This window comes from Hydra vulgaris, chromosome 04 (assembly GCF_038396675.1).
Source record: "Hydra vulgaris chromosome 04, alternate assembly HydraT2T_AEP".
NCBI classification, from domain to species: domain Eukaryota; kingdom Metazoa; phylum Cnidaria; class Hydrozoa; order Anthoathecata; family Hydridae; genus Hydra; species Hydra vulgaris.
The window spans coordinates 28,166,353-28,183,454 of record NC_088923.1 but is presented as its reverse complement, the minus strand read 5'-3'; the positions used below and the strand labels follow the sequence as shown (position 1 = coordinate 28,183,454).

Sequence of the window (17,102 nt, the reverse complement as noted above, 5' to 3'; positions counted from 1 at the left end):
TTTAAGTTAATGAAAATAATTTTATAAATAAGAAAATAGTTTTAAGTTAATGAGGGAGTGGTAATGAAGATGATTTTAAGTTATAATTTTGGAGTGGTACTGAAGATAATTTTAATATCTAAAATGTAAGGAAAGATTTTTTAATAGCAAATTAGAAGGAAAAACAAAATACAACAGTTAAAAAATGATAAGTATTTGGAATTTAAAAATTTTAAAAATCTAAACAGAAATATTGTGGGTTAAAACATGGGTAACAGGGTTATCACCTCCTTGACAGTCTGAATATTTAACAATGTTTATATTAGAAAAACCTTTGAGACCACGTCAATTTTAAACAAAAAAATAAGAAATAAAAAAGAAAAAGTTTTAATAAAACAAAACTACTGATTGCTAACATCTACAGACCTGTCAGTAGTAGGGTAGTCTTGCTAACATCTACAGACCTGTCAGTAGTAGGGTAGTCTTGCTAACATCTACAGACCTGTCAGTAGTAGGGTAGTCTTGGAGATTTTACAAACAGATAGTAAATATTGAGCTGTTAATAAGAGTTCAAAAAGATAGAAGAGTACTGAGATTTGTTTTAAGTGGAAAGATACCTGTATTAATGAGATTAAATTATATTAAAGAAAATATTAATGATATAAAAGTATTAATGGAAAGAGGGGAGAGAGATTAAAAACTTCAGTATATTATATATTTATGTCATTATAATAATGAGTCATCACAACAATATTATCAAATGTGGCAATACTAATATGCGTAGATCATTTAGCATTAATCCAAACTTATTATTTAGCATTTATAAAAAAAAAATTATGGTTTTTTTATGGTTAAAAATTCATGGTTTCCTACAAAAACATTTTTTGACAGTAGACTATATATAAAGTATAACAATTATGAACTTATGCACAGTATTGTGTTTTTTATACTGTGTTTACCTCTTGAAGGCTATTTGAGCAATTGCAACCAAGAAGGCTTCTCTTTTCTTCTTCTTTTTTTAAATTATTATTACAATCCATCTTTAGTTCTTTAACACCAAAACACCAAATAAGGTTGTTACGCGTAGAAATATGTTAAATGTGATACTACCAGGGATCAAACTCAAAACTGCTTATTTATGAAACAAGCATTCTACCACTACCATATATATAATGTTATATATTATGTTATATATTATATATATTATGTTATATATAGAATTTAGTATATAGAATAGGAACCATTTAAAGTTTTTTTAAATATCTGGTTCTGGTTCTAAATAAGTTTACATACTTAGTATAAAATTTACATTGTAATAATAATACATGTAATAAATTTTACATAATTTGTATAAAAGTGTTTTCCCTCTTTTATGTAAATGTTGCATCCAGGAAAAATTGAAACATTTTAAAACATAAAACTGCTTTAAAAATGTTCTCCCAAAAATCTGCCATGTAAAAAGTTTAAGAAGGATTCTTTCATAATGCTGTTTGTAAAGAGTTTTAGAGCTGTAATGAATATGGGCATTGTAGAAAAAATTCTGAAAATGTTGAAAAGTTTGAAAATTTTAAATTGCTATGTTTTTTTCTAAAAAGTAGCAGCCATATCTTTTTAAATTTTTATAGACTTTTTAAATTTTTATAGATTTTTATTATTATTATTCCATAGAAAAATAATTGGAGTATTTATTTAAAAATTTGAATAAACATTAAAATTTTTATTATGGAGCATATTTTAAGTGTCAGGTCAGGTTATCCTGCTATCCTGCTACCTATGTCAGGTCAGGTTATCCTGCTACTGGTACCATGTAACCCAGTACAATCTGTTTCATATCCTGCTGCCTTGTAGGATATGTCTTTTTAGGCGAAGGCTAGGAGATGCTAACTCCGACTTAAAACACCCCCTGCCTTGGGGCTTTTGGTTGAGTAAAGGCTAGAGATGGTGTCTCAATAAAAATACTCATCTTGGGCAGATGTAAAATGCATCTGGCTACTGTCTTGTAGAAGGCCTCCTAGGCAAAGACTTAAGGGGTAAATAGATTCTATCTGTTGACCAGCCCCGCACCCCTTCTTCATCTATTAGACTGACGCAGATATATTTTTAATACATTGTTTCCGGTTTAGGATGTTGAATGCTGGATCTTCTTGACTCAATGCATGGGTTTTGCTTGTGTCTCTGTTTTTATGACTAGGCAACTTGTTCTATTATCTCCTAATAAGGGTACAGCTCTAAAACTCAGTTTTAGAGTTCTGAAGCCGGCTGGTAGTCAGGTTTCCCAAACTTTGGAGCCCTTTGTTACAGCATTTGCTTGGGCTATTAAGCAGTGTTCTGAGTACTATCTATGCTTTGAGTCAAGTTCTTCAATCAAATTTAAAAATGAATAAAGTACCAAAAACTATAAAACACAAAAAACCATCATCATCTCCAAGTTCTCTAAACCTATCGTTCACTAATATTTGTGGTCTTCGAAGTAACTTTTCTTCTGTTGAGTCTTATCTCTTGCAAAGTTCACCAGACCTACTTGCTCTTTGTGAGAATAATTTGAGTTCGGCTGTCTCATTTTGCAATCTTAGTGTTGATGGTTATCATCCTTTAATTTGTAAAGACACCAATAGTCACATGCTTGGTCTGGGCATTTACATTTGTAAGAATTCACCCATTTGTTGTGAAACTAGGTTTGAACCCACAGACTATTCTTTTATGTGCTTTCGTTTAGCACCACTTCACTCTATTGCCTTTCTCTTTGTTCTATATCGCTCTCCTTTATCTCAAGACTGCACACTTTTTGACGTTATTTCTGATCATATTGACCGAGCCCTCACTCTTTATCCATCAGCTAATATAGTTGTTGTCGGTGACTTTAATGCTCACCTCTGAATGGCTTGGCTCTAGTGTCAGTGATTCGGCAGGCATTAAAGCCCACAACTTTTGCCTTTCTCAATCCCTAACTCAAATAGTCAACTTTCCAACTCGCTTTCCAGACAACCCGAATCATTTACCTTCTCTACTCGACTTATATCTTGTTTCTGATCCTAGCCAGTGCTCAGTTTCTCCACATTCACTCTTAGGTGCTTCTGATCACGGTTTGATATCTCTAAAACTAATATCTCATTCTTCTTCATCACCTGAATCCCCCTATTATGGAACCTCTTACAACTACAATAAAGCTGACTGGGATTCTCTCCGTGATTTTCTTCGTGATGGCCCTTGGGTAGAAATCTTTTGTCTTCCTATCAACAAACGTGCTTCTTACATACATGGATTCAGGCTGGCATGGAATCTTTTGTTCCCTCTCGACTATTCCAGGTCAAGCCTCACTGGTTTTCTCCTCCATGGTTTTCCTCACACTGTGCTTCTGCGATTGCCAATCGAAACCATTACTTCAATATTTATCAGCAAAACAATACTCCAGAAAACAGAAGTCTGTTTATTACTGCTAGAAACCATTGTAAAAAGGTTTTGTCTAACGCCAAAGCCCGCTATTCTTAGGTCATGAAATCTCGTATCTCATCTCAAAAATTAGGCTCTCATGACTTCTGGAGAATCTTTAATAGTATCAATAATAAGGGTAAATCTTTAATTCCACCTCTCTTGTATGGTTCAGACTTTGTCACCTCACCTAAAGACAAAGCTGAATTATTTGCTAAAAACTTTTCATCAATATTATCTCTTGATTCCACAAGTTGCGTACTACCTGATATTGCCAACAAACAGGTTGATCCATTGCTTGACATTCGTATCACTCCAGCTTCTGTATCTAAAGTGATTTCCTGCCTAGGCTCTTCTACAGCTTGTCGCCCGGACAACATACCTGTTATTGTCTTGCAGAAGTGTTCTCCGGAGCTATCGTCTATACTCTCAAAACTGTTCAATAAGTGCTTATCAGAGTCTTGTTTTCCAGCCTGCTGGAAAGCGGCATCTGTTATCTCTATCTTCAAAAATTCTGGAGAGTGATCTGATTCGTCTAACTACCGTCCCATAAGTCTTCTTTCTATCATAAGCAAGGTTTTTGAATCTTTAATTAACAAACACCTAATTTCTTATCTTGAATCTAATAACTTACTTTCTGACCATCAATATGGATTTCGATCTTCTCATTCTACAGCTGATTTGCTAACAGTAATAACTGATAGGTTTTATCGTGCATTAGATAAAGGTGGAGAGGTTAAGGCCATCGCTCTTGATATTTCAAAAGCTTTTGATAAAGTTTGGCATGCTGGTCTTCTCCATAAGCTTTTTTCTTATGGTGTATCTGGCAACACCTTACAACAGATTATTGAATCCTTCCTTTCTAACCGTAGTATAAAAGTTGCCCTCGACAGACAGCACTCTTCTTCTTGTTCTGTAACTTCAGGGGTTCCTCAAGGTTCTATCCTTGGCCCTATACTCTTTTTAATTTACATTAACAATCTTCCAGATATTCTCACATCTAAGGTGGCATTGTTTGCTGATGATACTACCATTTACTCTTGTCGAGATAAGAAACCAACATTCTCTGATTGCTTGGAGGGGGCATTTGAGCTTGAAAAGGATCTCACTTCTGCTACAGCATGGGGCTCACAGTGGCTGGTGAACTTTAATTCAGATAAAACTCAATTTTTTTCAGCCAATCGTTATTGCAATAATTTAGATCTCCCTATATTTATGAATGGTGATGTACTCGATGAGTCATCTACTCTTCATCTTCTAGGATCAACTCTTACTTCCAATCGTTCTTGGAAACCATATTTCAAATCAGTTGTAAAATTAGCATCTGCTAAGGTTGCAGGTTGCTAAGCTTGCAGGTTGCAGGTTACTTCTTTATCGAGCTCGACACTTTCATACTTCGGATTCTATTCTCTATCTCTATAAATCTCAAATCTGGCCTTGTATGGAATACTGTTGCCATATCTGGGACCGATCTTCTAATGATGCCCTTTCTCTTTTAGACAAGGTGCAAAAACACATTGTAAACATAATTGGACCTGCTCCTGTAGCCAACCTCCAACCATTATCACATCGTCGTAAAGTTGTTTCACTTTCTATTTTCTACAAATACTATAATGGGCAATGCTCTGAAGAGCTAGTGTCTCTTGTACCATCTACTAAAATTTATTCTCGTGTTACTCGTCATTCAATTAAGTCTCATTCTTTTTCTATGACTGTTCCTAAGTGCTCCAAAAACGCTTATTCGTCTAGTTTTTTTCCTCGAACATCAGTTCTTTGGAATTCGCTTCCTTCGTCTTGCTTTCCTGATTCATATAATTTGCAATCGTTCAAGTTGTCTGGCAATCGTTATCTCGCTCTACATTCTTCATCTTTTCTCTTCCAGTAACTTCCAACTTTAATTTTAATTAGTGGTTGCTTGCAGCCTTGTTGGAAGCGATGATGTTTAAAAAAAAAAAAAGTTATTCAAATTTTAGAATGAAGTCTTAAAAAGTTTTAAATATTTGAGTTAAATTGGTATTATATATTTATTTTTAAATAAGTATTAAAAGTTATTAAATAAGTATTAAAGTATTAACCACTTAACGAATTTGCTCGACATATGTCGAGCAAACTTTTTTAGCCAAAAAAAATTTGCTCGAGATATGTCGAGCATTACCAAAAATTGGTATACTTTGAGAGCTAGCTCGCTATATGTCGAGCAAAGCTTCTGATTGGTTATTATGATATCTGATGCGCTTCCTGTACGATAAATTCTTCTTTTTATGACTGCCACGCGCCAGTGTTTACACATGGGCGGTTGGAAGTGCATTGCATTGTTTCGTGACTTTTTTTTAAGTGATTGATAATTTTGCATGAATTATCTGTTGCGTAACCTGCATTGTTGAATTATTTGTGCCCATTTTTTGTGTTACTTATAAATATGATGGATTCCGACAGTGACGAAGGAAGTTTATTGGGCGATACCGACTCAGTTCATGTTAGTTCGTCTGACGATGAGAGGAGTGATTCCAGTGACAGTGAAGGTTTCTCAGACGATGATTCTGAAGAAGATGAGCCTACGCTTGCAGACGTGCGTGCAGGGTTAGGGTTAGGGTTGGCAATATTGCAATATTGCAATGCTCGACATATGTCGAGCAAGTTTTCAAAGGTCAATTAGGAAGGTCATAAATTATTAAAATATATTAAAATTTATTAATTATTATTATTTTCCTTTTTTGCATGGTTAAAACAGTAAAATCAATTTAAAAAAAAAATAGATTTGTTTTTGACACACTTTTGGAAATTAATCGGTTCGTTAAGTGGTTAAAAAATAAAACATTGAATGTAAGTATTTATATTTTTGTTTCCTTTTTTTTAAACACCTTTTTTATTTATTTTTTTTCAAACTTTTTGAAAATCTTTCTTTTTTTGTGAAAGTTGACAAGTATAGCCTTATTTTTAGAATGCCCACTGACAAATATCCAAAGACTATAAAAGTAATTTTTTATTATTTTTATTAATTGTTTTTAAAATAGCACCAGAGTTTAATTAAAGTTACAGATTATTAAATTAGTTACATTGTTACATATGCTGTTGTTGATCTTTTAACTGCGTGAAAAATCAGTAATGGTAAATAATAGAAAATGCTTTGTACATTTTGTTAACATCTGTACCTAGATGACTAAGATACCAACTCTAGTAGATTGTTTAAAGAAATTGGTATAAATAATTTTTCGCTCAGCCATTTTTTTCAGACATTGTTTCAGCTAAGCATAGTTAAGCACTAAACCTGGTTGACCAGCTAAACCTGGTTAGCCAGCTAAACCTGATAAACCTAGTTTATCAGCTTAACTTGGTTAGCCAACTAAACCGAGTTACCCAGGTAAGCCAGGACTCTGTTGACATTAAATTTAAAGCTGTATTAACTTTTAAACACACTTTACACATGATTGATTTAACTATTTTTTTAGTCTCTTCATGCAGAAGTTTTATCATTAATGTGCTCCAAGAATAGCTTAGTACGGACCCCATTAACATTTCATGCAAGAAAACCTATTCCATTACCATTATTTGAACCAAAGTTTGATGTTGAGTATGTAATTAATAATTATTGATACATTTAAAAACTTTTTTATATCATAATATTTATTTTTTTAAATATTTATGGCAGTCATGATTTTTATTTTCAGGAGTTATGAATTTTTTAAGTCAACTACAGGTATATGTACCGCAAAAACAACCATACCGCAAAAACAACCATACCGCAAAAACCACAATGTTGACTAAAGTGACCTAGCATGTAGAAAAAGATTCAAAAAACTTGATGTGTTATGATAGCTAATATGTCAGCCTATAAATTAAAAATAAATATAAATTAAAAACAAATATAAATTAAAAATAAATGAAAGTTAAAAATAAATATAAATTAAAAATAAATATAAATTAAAAGTAAATATAAATTAAAGCAGCTTTAGTGGTTTTTTTATTTGTTAAATGTTTTTTTTAAATAAAATGTTAATTTGTTAAATATTTGGCAATTGCAGTATCAGTATGGTATTTGCAGTATAGTAAAAATTTCAATTATATAAGTGTTTAGTTTTTTTTGTTTTGTAGGAGCCTAGAAGCCATATCAGAGAATAAGTTAGCAAAATATAGTTTTTCTATTACCTATGGATTATAACTAGATACTGAAAATTGTTTTTTTTTTCTCAACTAGTTATAAATCTTTATATAAGTATTATTGTTGTTTTTGGGGTACATTTTATAGAAATCACTTTATAGACTATGTTTTGAAATAAAAAACAACAACAATAAATTACCATTGTATTTGATTTTTTTTAAAGAAAATAATATATATTTTTCTTAAAAACAATATTTGAACACAGCAGTAATAACACAGACATCTAAAATGGCTGCAGACTTTATTAAATTATTATAACAATAGGTTACTACAACAATGTTAGGTATACCTATCTTGTGGTTTTTGTGGTGCATTGGGTACTTTCTCCAAGATGAAGTTAGCAGTAACTGGTTTTATTTAAGGCAGATCAAATAATATTAGGACACGCCAAATTTCAGCCTCATAGGTTCACTAGCTGCAGAGATACAATCAATAAATTGAATGCGGTTTTTGGGGTACACATACAAAAAACAACAAAAGTTCAGTTAACAGTAACAACAAAACTATTTCTTAAAAATAAATCAAACTAGCTGGGAAGAACTTTAAGCAACTCTAAACACATTCAAAACAGTTTTTCTTAAAAGCAAATAATAAAAAAGTTATTGAGATTTTTTTGGTGTTTTTGCATATACCTGTTGCTTTTTTTTAAAAAAATACAATAAAAAAATTTTTTAAAAAGATACAATAAAAAATTTTTTAAAAAAATACAATAAAAAATTTTTTTAAAAAAATACAATAAAAAATTTTTTTAAAAAATTACAGTATACAATAAATTTTTCAGATATAATTTATTTACAAGGATTATCTTTATCTGGATATTTCTGGAATTCCAGATATTTTTCTTAATTTTTAATTTTTCCAGATATCTAAAATGCTTACCATACATACAAATTTAGGTATATATTTTTGTAATATATGTGTTTTTTAAGCTTTTTCACTCATCGCTTATACAAAAATAAAGAAAACTTTAAAAAAAAATGGAAACAACTCAGCTAAAAGCAAAATTAGGTGGAAAATATATTACAGATTTTTTCATAATATTTTACTAATACAATGAAATATTTCAATTTATGATTTGGATGATCCTTGTATTTAACAATAGTTAACAACTCAGCATGAGCTAGAAAAAAACAACTATAGTCTACTTAATAAGAAACAGGTTGAGTTTTGCATGGTAACTATTATGCAAAATCAATATTTACTAATGAGAAATTTAAAAGAGTTTAATTGATTTGAATTCTTCTTGGTATTTTTAAACTAATTCAAGTATTATTAAGTTGAGAGTTACTAGAAAACAAAGAATATTATTAAAGAGTAACGGTTGACAGAAGACTTAAAAAACTATAAATTTTACCTTACAACAAGTGGAAAATGGAGAGTCTGATAAAGAGAAGCAGATGCTATCTCTACACACTAGTCAAATGTAGTAGGTTTAGGTTGAAAGTTGGGTTATTTGAAAGATTAGTTACATGATGTTAAAGGCTAATAAACAGACTGATCTATGAAAAGAACAAATTTTTTGGTGTACATCCTGACAAAAAAATCAGTATTTTAGATAATTGGGACAAGTTTATCTCATCGTTGCAAAGTATGTTAAGATATTGAATGTAAATTTGAATTTGAATAATTTTTTGAAACAAGGAATCATCGGATATGAATTTTTAAGAAAGGTATCATTAAATATTCATAAAAATTTTATGTAATAGACAAGTTTGGGGTCAAATACATTTTATTAAATACAAATACATTAGTTGTAGGTTACCAAATTAAAATTCAAATAAAAATATATGCAATTGACATTTTCCAAATACAAATATTAGTTCTTTAGGTTAAGAAAAAATATAAAAATTTTTTCAAGACAAGACTGATAAAATGGTCTACTAAATAGAATGAAAACAAGTCTTCCAACAAATATCCCTTAAAATTAGATTTTTAATTTATTTTAGTATAAATAATCAAAAAAACAAAGAAGCTTATGGTATTTCCCAAAATAACACCGATTAACCTAGTTTATGGAATTGCAAATGCATATCAATCAAATATTTAAGAAACTTTTTAATCAAATACAATATGAATACAAATACGCCAAATTAGCCTATTTTTACCAAATAAAAATACAATTATGTATTTGACCCCAAATTTGTGGTATGTAGCATTCTATTTATCAAGAAAGCGCAAAGTAGCGGACTCAGTGAAAGGGTTGCTATTAATTAATATAGGAATGTCAACTATATTGTAATATTTGTTTGTTGTAGATAACTGAGTTTTATTATAACTAAAAGTCACAAGTCACTGCAAGCCCCAAGTTGTTTCAGAGGAGAAATCAGATTTAAGATCAATCGCCTGTTGTCAAGACAAGTGTAAAAAATTGAGTCGTCAGCCTATAGAGTTACTTTAGATGTATAACTATCAGGAAAAAAAATAATGCAGATAAGAAACAATTCAGGACCAAGGATAGAACCTTAAGGTACCCCAGAAGTTACTGGAAAAGAAAAAGAATGTTGGTCTGTCGAAGACAACTTTAATACTGCAGGTTGAAATAAATGATTAAACATTTTCTCAAAAAATTTTCCAGATGCGCCATATAAAGCAAGCTTATGGAGAAGACTAGCATGCCAAACTTTATCGAAAGCTTTTGATATATCAAGAGCAATTTTCCTTGCCATGCTGCCTCCATCTAATAAACAATAGAATCTTTTATTTACATCAGTTAGCAAGTCAGCTGTAGATCAAAAGTTCGAAATTCATATTGATTTTCAAAGAGTAGTTAGTTATTAGATTCAAGATGAGATGTCAGGATTTTGTTGATTAAAGGCTCAAAAATCTTGCTAATAATAGAGAGAAGACTATTTAATAAATGCTTGATTGAATCTTGCTTACCTGCTGGAAAATGATGTGGTTCCAATCCATGGTTTCAACTTTTTATAGAGATGATTTCCTGTTACCTCTTTTTTAAGACTATAACATGAATAATGTCTGGACCACAAGAAGAGTTTATATGAGAAATGGATTTAGCAACAGAAGCTGGAGTGATTTGGATGTCTAACAATGTGTTAACCTGTTTAACTCGAATGGTAGGAAGAGTATGGCCATTAGATTCAAATCTAATGGCCATACTCAAAAAGTCAAATTAGAAGTTCTTTACAAATAGTTCTTTCTTATCCTTTGGAGAGGTAATAAAATTAACTATGAACTAAAAATGTTAGACTTACTCTTGTTAATGGCACTGTTGAAGATTTTCTAAAAATTTCTTGAGCCTAACATCATCATTACTTTTTAAATGTACTTAAGTATAAGGTAAAAGTGCTAAATGTACTAAGTAAAAGTAAAAAGTACCAGCAAACCAAAATACTTAAGTAAAAGTAAAGAAGTAAAATAGATTGAAAATACTTAAGTAAAAGTAAAGAAGTAAAATAGATTGAAAATACTTAAGTAAAAGTAAAGAAGTAAAATAGATTGAAAATACTTAAGTAAAAGTAAAGAAGTAAAATAGATTGAAAATACTTTTTTGTTACAAAGTAAAAAGTACTTTTCTAAATAAAAAGAAACATTTTTATTTTTTAAATAAAACTTTAATTAATATAGAAATAAAATGAAAAATATTCAAATATTCAAGTTTAATCCTAAAATTTTCATTATTAAAATCGAAAGTCTTTTGAAATGTTTTTATTAACATGCAATTACAGTTGCTGTTCAAAGTGTTCATCCACCATTGTTGTATGATTTGGCCTAAAAATTACACTAAACAAATGTCTACAGGCTGTACTTGCAGGCAATGCAGTGTTTAATTTTAGAAAGATGATCTTCAGGGATTTTCATTGGATGAATTCTCTATAAGAATAAAAATATTATAACATAAAGTAAGTATATAGTCAACTGAATCATGCAATAATTTGTTAAAAAATAACCCAATAATTAAAATAAATAAAAATAAATTCCACAACAATAATTAATTTAACTCAAATTAATAACTGATAGATCCCACATAAAAAAGACCAAGATAGAAAAATTTGTTTAAACGCGCTTTTTGTTGTTGCAATGGGTAGTGTAATCTTAATTTTGAACCAGTTTTGGCAAGTGTGCGATATCATTTGATATTACGATTTTTGATTTATTTTAATCTATATTTAATATATTATATTAATTAAAATATATTTTGAGAAAAATGTATTTTAATTAATAATGTTGAAAAAATGTCGCACAAAAACCATTAAAAATGTAATCCACATAAATGTAAGCATGTAGTAAAGGATATAAGAAATTCTCTGAATAATAATAAAAGACAAAAAATGTGCATATGAAAATTAAAGCAAAGCTGAGTAATGAATGTAAGATAATAAACAAAAATTTCTATATAATAGAAATTTATAATAGTAATAGTATGAAAATTAGCAGATAAATAACATATTACTAAATATTGTAATAAGACTAACTAAATACTGTAATAAGACCAGATAAATGTTAGCCAAATTAGTCGTTAAAAATTTTTTTTGGGTGATACAACAATTATATAAGTTGTGATACAAAAAACGATGTACGAAGCGGGAAAAGATATTATTTAGAAGTAAATTTTTCTCTACAGTCCCAATTAAAGTAGCTTTGAGACCATATCTAAATTTCTAAAAGACCATATCTAAAATTGAGAAATATCTAAAGCATGCAAACGGTGTAAACAGGCTGTATGTGCATAAGGGTGTATAGGTGTAATGTGTAAGTCTGTGCTGTTTATGTTGTTCATTAGAGTCTTGGGTTGTTAGTAATCAGCATAAAAGATATATCTCTGAACTAAACCAAGCCAGCCCAGTCATACTCCAGAAAGCCATGATGGATTTAACACCTATACATGGATTTATAACTGACTTCTGATTCTAAAAAACTAGCCCAGGTATCTTCCAGAGACAAACATCTTTGGCGGTGACAGTTATCATGATTTGGAAAATGATTATTTTTATCAAGACACTAACTCTAGCATTTACTCAACAAAGAGAACTAAGACAGTTTTTTTAAAAGAGTTTAATTCTTCTAGCCTTTGCCTAGAAAAGCTTGTCCTTCTAAATTTGTTTTATAACTATAGGAATACTGGAAATCAAGGAATGAGTTATATAGTTATGTAGTTGTAATCACTATTTGAGCTAACACTACATTAGAGATTCAAACAGAACACAAACATACATATTGTAGTTTAGGGTTGAGTTACAACAAAACCATAGGTTTGCACACTACACAAACATAAATGTTGTAACATTTGGGTGGTTGAACACCATGCTAGAGGCTCTAACAGAACACAAACATTCGTATATAGTAAATTACAGGTAAGTTAACAGTAACTAAAACATTTCCAATTATATAACAGACGAATATAGATACTATTATAGACATGACAGATATTAGATATTATTGATAACAGGAAGTGGGAAGTTCTTCTAGCCATTGCTTAAAAAGCGAATCCTACGAGGCAGCAGGACATGTAAAAGGTTGCACTAGATACTTACATGTTACCAGTAGTAGGGTGATCATGATAATCATGCACCTGACAAAGTACAATATTTATATACCTGTCATGTTTATATAATATACCTGTCATATTTATATAATATGCCTGTAATATTTATATAATGTACCTATAATATGACCTGACAAAATACAATATTTATATTATATATATATATATATATATATATATATATATATATATATATATATATATATATATATATATATACACGAGGTGTGTTCAAAAAATACCCGGAATTTTCGTTTTTTTAAAAAAATAATTATTTATTTGTCTACATTAATGTTGGCTCCTTCAAAGTAGTTCCTATTTGATACTATGCACTTGTGCCAGCGCTTCTGCCCATCCTTGAAACTCTTCTCAAACTTGATCTTTGGGATAGCCTTTAGTTCATTCAGTGATGCGCTTTTAATGTCATCTATGCTTGCCAAAAAATTACGAACAAGCAACGAAGAGTACGCGGGTGCATTATCGTGGTGCAAAAGCCATAAATTGTTTTGACATAAATCGGGCGTTTTTTTCGGATTGCTTCACATAAACATTGCATAACTTCAAGGTAATACTCCTTTAACCGTACGACCTTGTGGTAAGAACTCATGATGAACTACGCCATTACAATCGAAGAAAACAGTAAGCAAAACCTTAACATTTGATCGAACTTGACGTGCTTTTTTCGGTCCTGGTGATTCAGGGTGCTTCCATTGCGGCGATCGTGATTTGGTTTTGACGTCATAACCGTACACCCATGTTTCATCACCAGTTATGACCCTTTCAAGCAAACTTGGATTGTCGTTGACGTCATTTAGCAGCTTATATATATATATATATATATATATATATATATATATATATATATATATATATATATATATATATATACACATATATATATATATATATATATATATATATATATATATATATATATATATATATATATATATATATATATATCTGTATCCTGTGAATAGTAATTGTTGATATAATCTGTGCCATGCACGTTTTTAATATTTAACAAATTAGTGCCAACAATAAATTGTGTTTACAATTTTTCGTTGACAGCATTTTTATGAAATGATTGCACAACAGTAATGATTTTTTTTTATCATAGCAACAATTGTTATGAAACTTTTCTCCCAATAGTTATGATTTTATTTTTTATCGCAACAGTTATGAACCTCGATCAAAACGCAGAGCTGGTGATAAAAATCAAAATGAGAAAGAAAAAATAAAATATAAAATTAAAAAAGAAACCAAGGTATGTTAAACCAAGGTTTATTTCATTTTTATAAAAATACTGTTTAGATTTTCTCTTTTTTTTTGTTTTGTTTTTGTAGTTTGTATTTTTTTCAAATTTATTTAATTTACAAAGTATCATATTGTTTTTTGTTTTTGTAGTTTTTTCATTTTTCAAATTTATTTAATTTACAAAGTATCATTTTGCGATATTATAAATGAGTTTCAATATATTGAAATGAAAATTTCAATATATGTTATATAAATGATGTTATATGTTATATAAATGGTCTTTCCACAATTATACCACATTACAAGTAATCACATGACAATAGGATAATCAAAAGATAAATCATTAGGGTAATCAAAACCATACTGTACTAAACGTACAAAGGCGTAATATGTGTTGCTTGCAAAATAGTTGCAGTTATACACATTATATAAGGGAGATTTAGGCTATTTGAAAGCGGTTTATTTTATATATAGGGGAGATTTAGGTTATTTGAAAGTGGTGTATTTTATATATAGGGGAGATTAAGGCTATTTGAAAGTGATGTATTTTATACAGAGGACAGATTAACGACATTAAAAGATTGAAACGTATTTAAATCTTATCATTGTTTGTGATTTCATTATTTACTATAAAAACTGGCCAATATAAGAAATAAAAATAAAATTTAGGAAATATTTATTCAAAGTCAAAAATTAAATTAAATAAAAATTGCAGATTACATTATTTCGTTTATTTTAAGTTTAATTTTTGGCTAATTAGAATAAATTAAAAGAAAAACAAATCTTTTTTTTTTTTTTTTCATTTATTTATTTATTTAGGCTTTAATTTACTTAAAGGACTTTTCATTTACTTAAAGGTCTTTCATAAAGTACGTACGCAGGTTTGGGGGGAAGAGGCGGTAAAGAAAGCGAGTACGTACGCAGTTTGACCAACTTTCGTTCTCTTTCTCTCCTAAAACTTGATTTCTTTTATTTTTTTCAAAAGCATTGAATTTACGAGTTTAAAAAATCAATATTTTGTTATGTAACAGAAATATGTCGAATTAACTTAATGTTTTTAATGTTTTGAAAACTTTACACATCGGGGAAAGGGGTTTGTAATGAATAATGAATTATGCGTACGTATGCATCGGCGGAGGGGGTTGTTGAAAGCATTTAGGTGCGTACAAAGAGGAGGGGTTCCTTAAGCAGTGCTTTTACTGCGTGCGTATTTTATGGATGATCCCTTCTGTTTTCAATTACATATAACTGTTTTCAATTACTTATAACTGTTTTCAATTATTTAAATAGTTTCTGGGCAACATGTCTGTTTTTGGGGGTTTTTTCAAACTTATTTTTATGGTAGGCTAATTCGATGATGTCATAACCAAATTCAAGATAAAATAACTTTTCCTTTTTGGTCTCTAGTACATCCTTGTAACCCTTAATTTGAACCAATCCGCACGTTTCCTCCTTTTAAACAGCATTCAGTATTCATTCAGTATTAGTTTACTTGATAGATCTTTTACTATACTCATAATTTTTTTGGAATGTCAAAAATTGCGCTTAATGTTATGAAGTTTAATATTGTAATAATTTGAGCGGCCGTAGCGCAGTGGTTAGAACGCGAGCTCTGGGAATATTTCGCTCCATCAGTACGAAAGGAGTCGTGAACTTCCTTGTCAAATGCTCTTCCGCGGTGCTCTGTGGCACCTAAAACAAAAATTAAAGTTGTACTTAATGTTTTTTTGTTGTTGTTTTTTCCAGAGTGCAATGCGTGAAATTCGTAAGGATGCTCACTTCTTAGCAAAAGAACAATTAAAAGAAACGCTTGATAGGTTAGTATTAAATTTTAAATCAGTTTAAATTTATTGTCAAATGAGTTTTTTAAAACAATGGGTTTTTTTTACAGGGATGCAGATAGACGTAAAAAAGTACGCGCTTTAGAAAACGCATTATCTAATGAACGAAAAGAAATTCGAGAAATGCAAAAAAGTGCTAAAAAAATAAGAAAATAAATATTTACAAATTTTGTATATATATTTTTTTATTTATTTGCGTTTATTTTTTAATAATTACTAATAATTTGCTTTTTAATAAAAACCTGTTAGAATATTAAACTAATCTAGGATTTAGCAAGAAAGTTAGATCCCAAATACTCTAACATCCCACAGTAGGCCGGATATTAGACAAAATTATTTTGATCTTTTTTTTTTTACTAAAACCCTTTATATGTCCAAAGAACCACTTTTTATTAAGATGTATTTACTTTTATTATAAATTTTAGTTAAATAGTTGCCAATACTAAAAATTATTTAACAAACTTTATAAGACTTTAAAAACGCGTATTTAAGTTTTTTTAATTTCAAATTCTTAAAATCGTGGATATAACTCCTTAAAATTTCTTAAAATCGTGGAAATGAATAACCAACTCTTCTGGCGGAATAAACTTAAAATAAAAATTGATGCAACAAACTTTAATCATAAAATGCGCACTTACTTCGGGAAAAATAAAAATTTATCACTAGATTTGAAACTATTATCGATATTATTATGAAATCGATTTGAAATATAGGAATAAATAAAAAATATAAATAAGTGAATAGATTTTAAACTCTATCATTGATATTATTACATGTTCACGACGTTTTGAATAAGTCTGTAGATTATTTATCATCTCTATATATAATAATCTTTTATTTTTAATATATTGGCCGCAGATTCTGGGTGAATGATATTACAACGTTTTTATTGTTATAAAGTCTACTGAGTTCTAAAGGTACTATACAACTAATT

General features: G+C 29.5%; 1 protein-coding gene across 4 annotated transcripts in view; it reads left to right on the top strand.

The window, feature by feature from the left end:
* Positions 1 to 16,360, top strand: part of LOC101235387 (nucleolar protein 14) — a 66,353-nt gene extending 49,993 nt beyond the window's left edge. For all 4 annotated transcript variants that reach the window (XM_065795975.1, XM_065795973.1, XM_065795974.1 and 1 more), the window contains 5 exons: positions 6,350 to 6,383; positions 6,858 to 6,979; positions 14,250 to 14,337; positions 16,074 to 16,144; positions 16,219 to 16,360. In XM_065795975.1, the coding sequence (XP_065652047.1) occupies positions 6,350 to 6,383; positions 6,858 to 6,979; positions 14,250 to 14,337; positions 16,074 to 16,144; positions 16,219 to 16,324 (421 nt within the window). In that variant the 3' untranslated portion in view covers positions 16,325 to 16,360. The remainder of the gene's footprint in view (positions 1 to 6,349; positions 6,384 to 6,857; positions 6,980 to 14,249; positions 14,338 to 16,073; positions 16,145 to 16,218) is intronic.
* Positions 16,361 to 17,102: the final 742 nt, after the last annotated feature.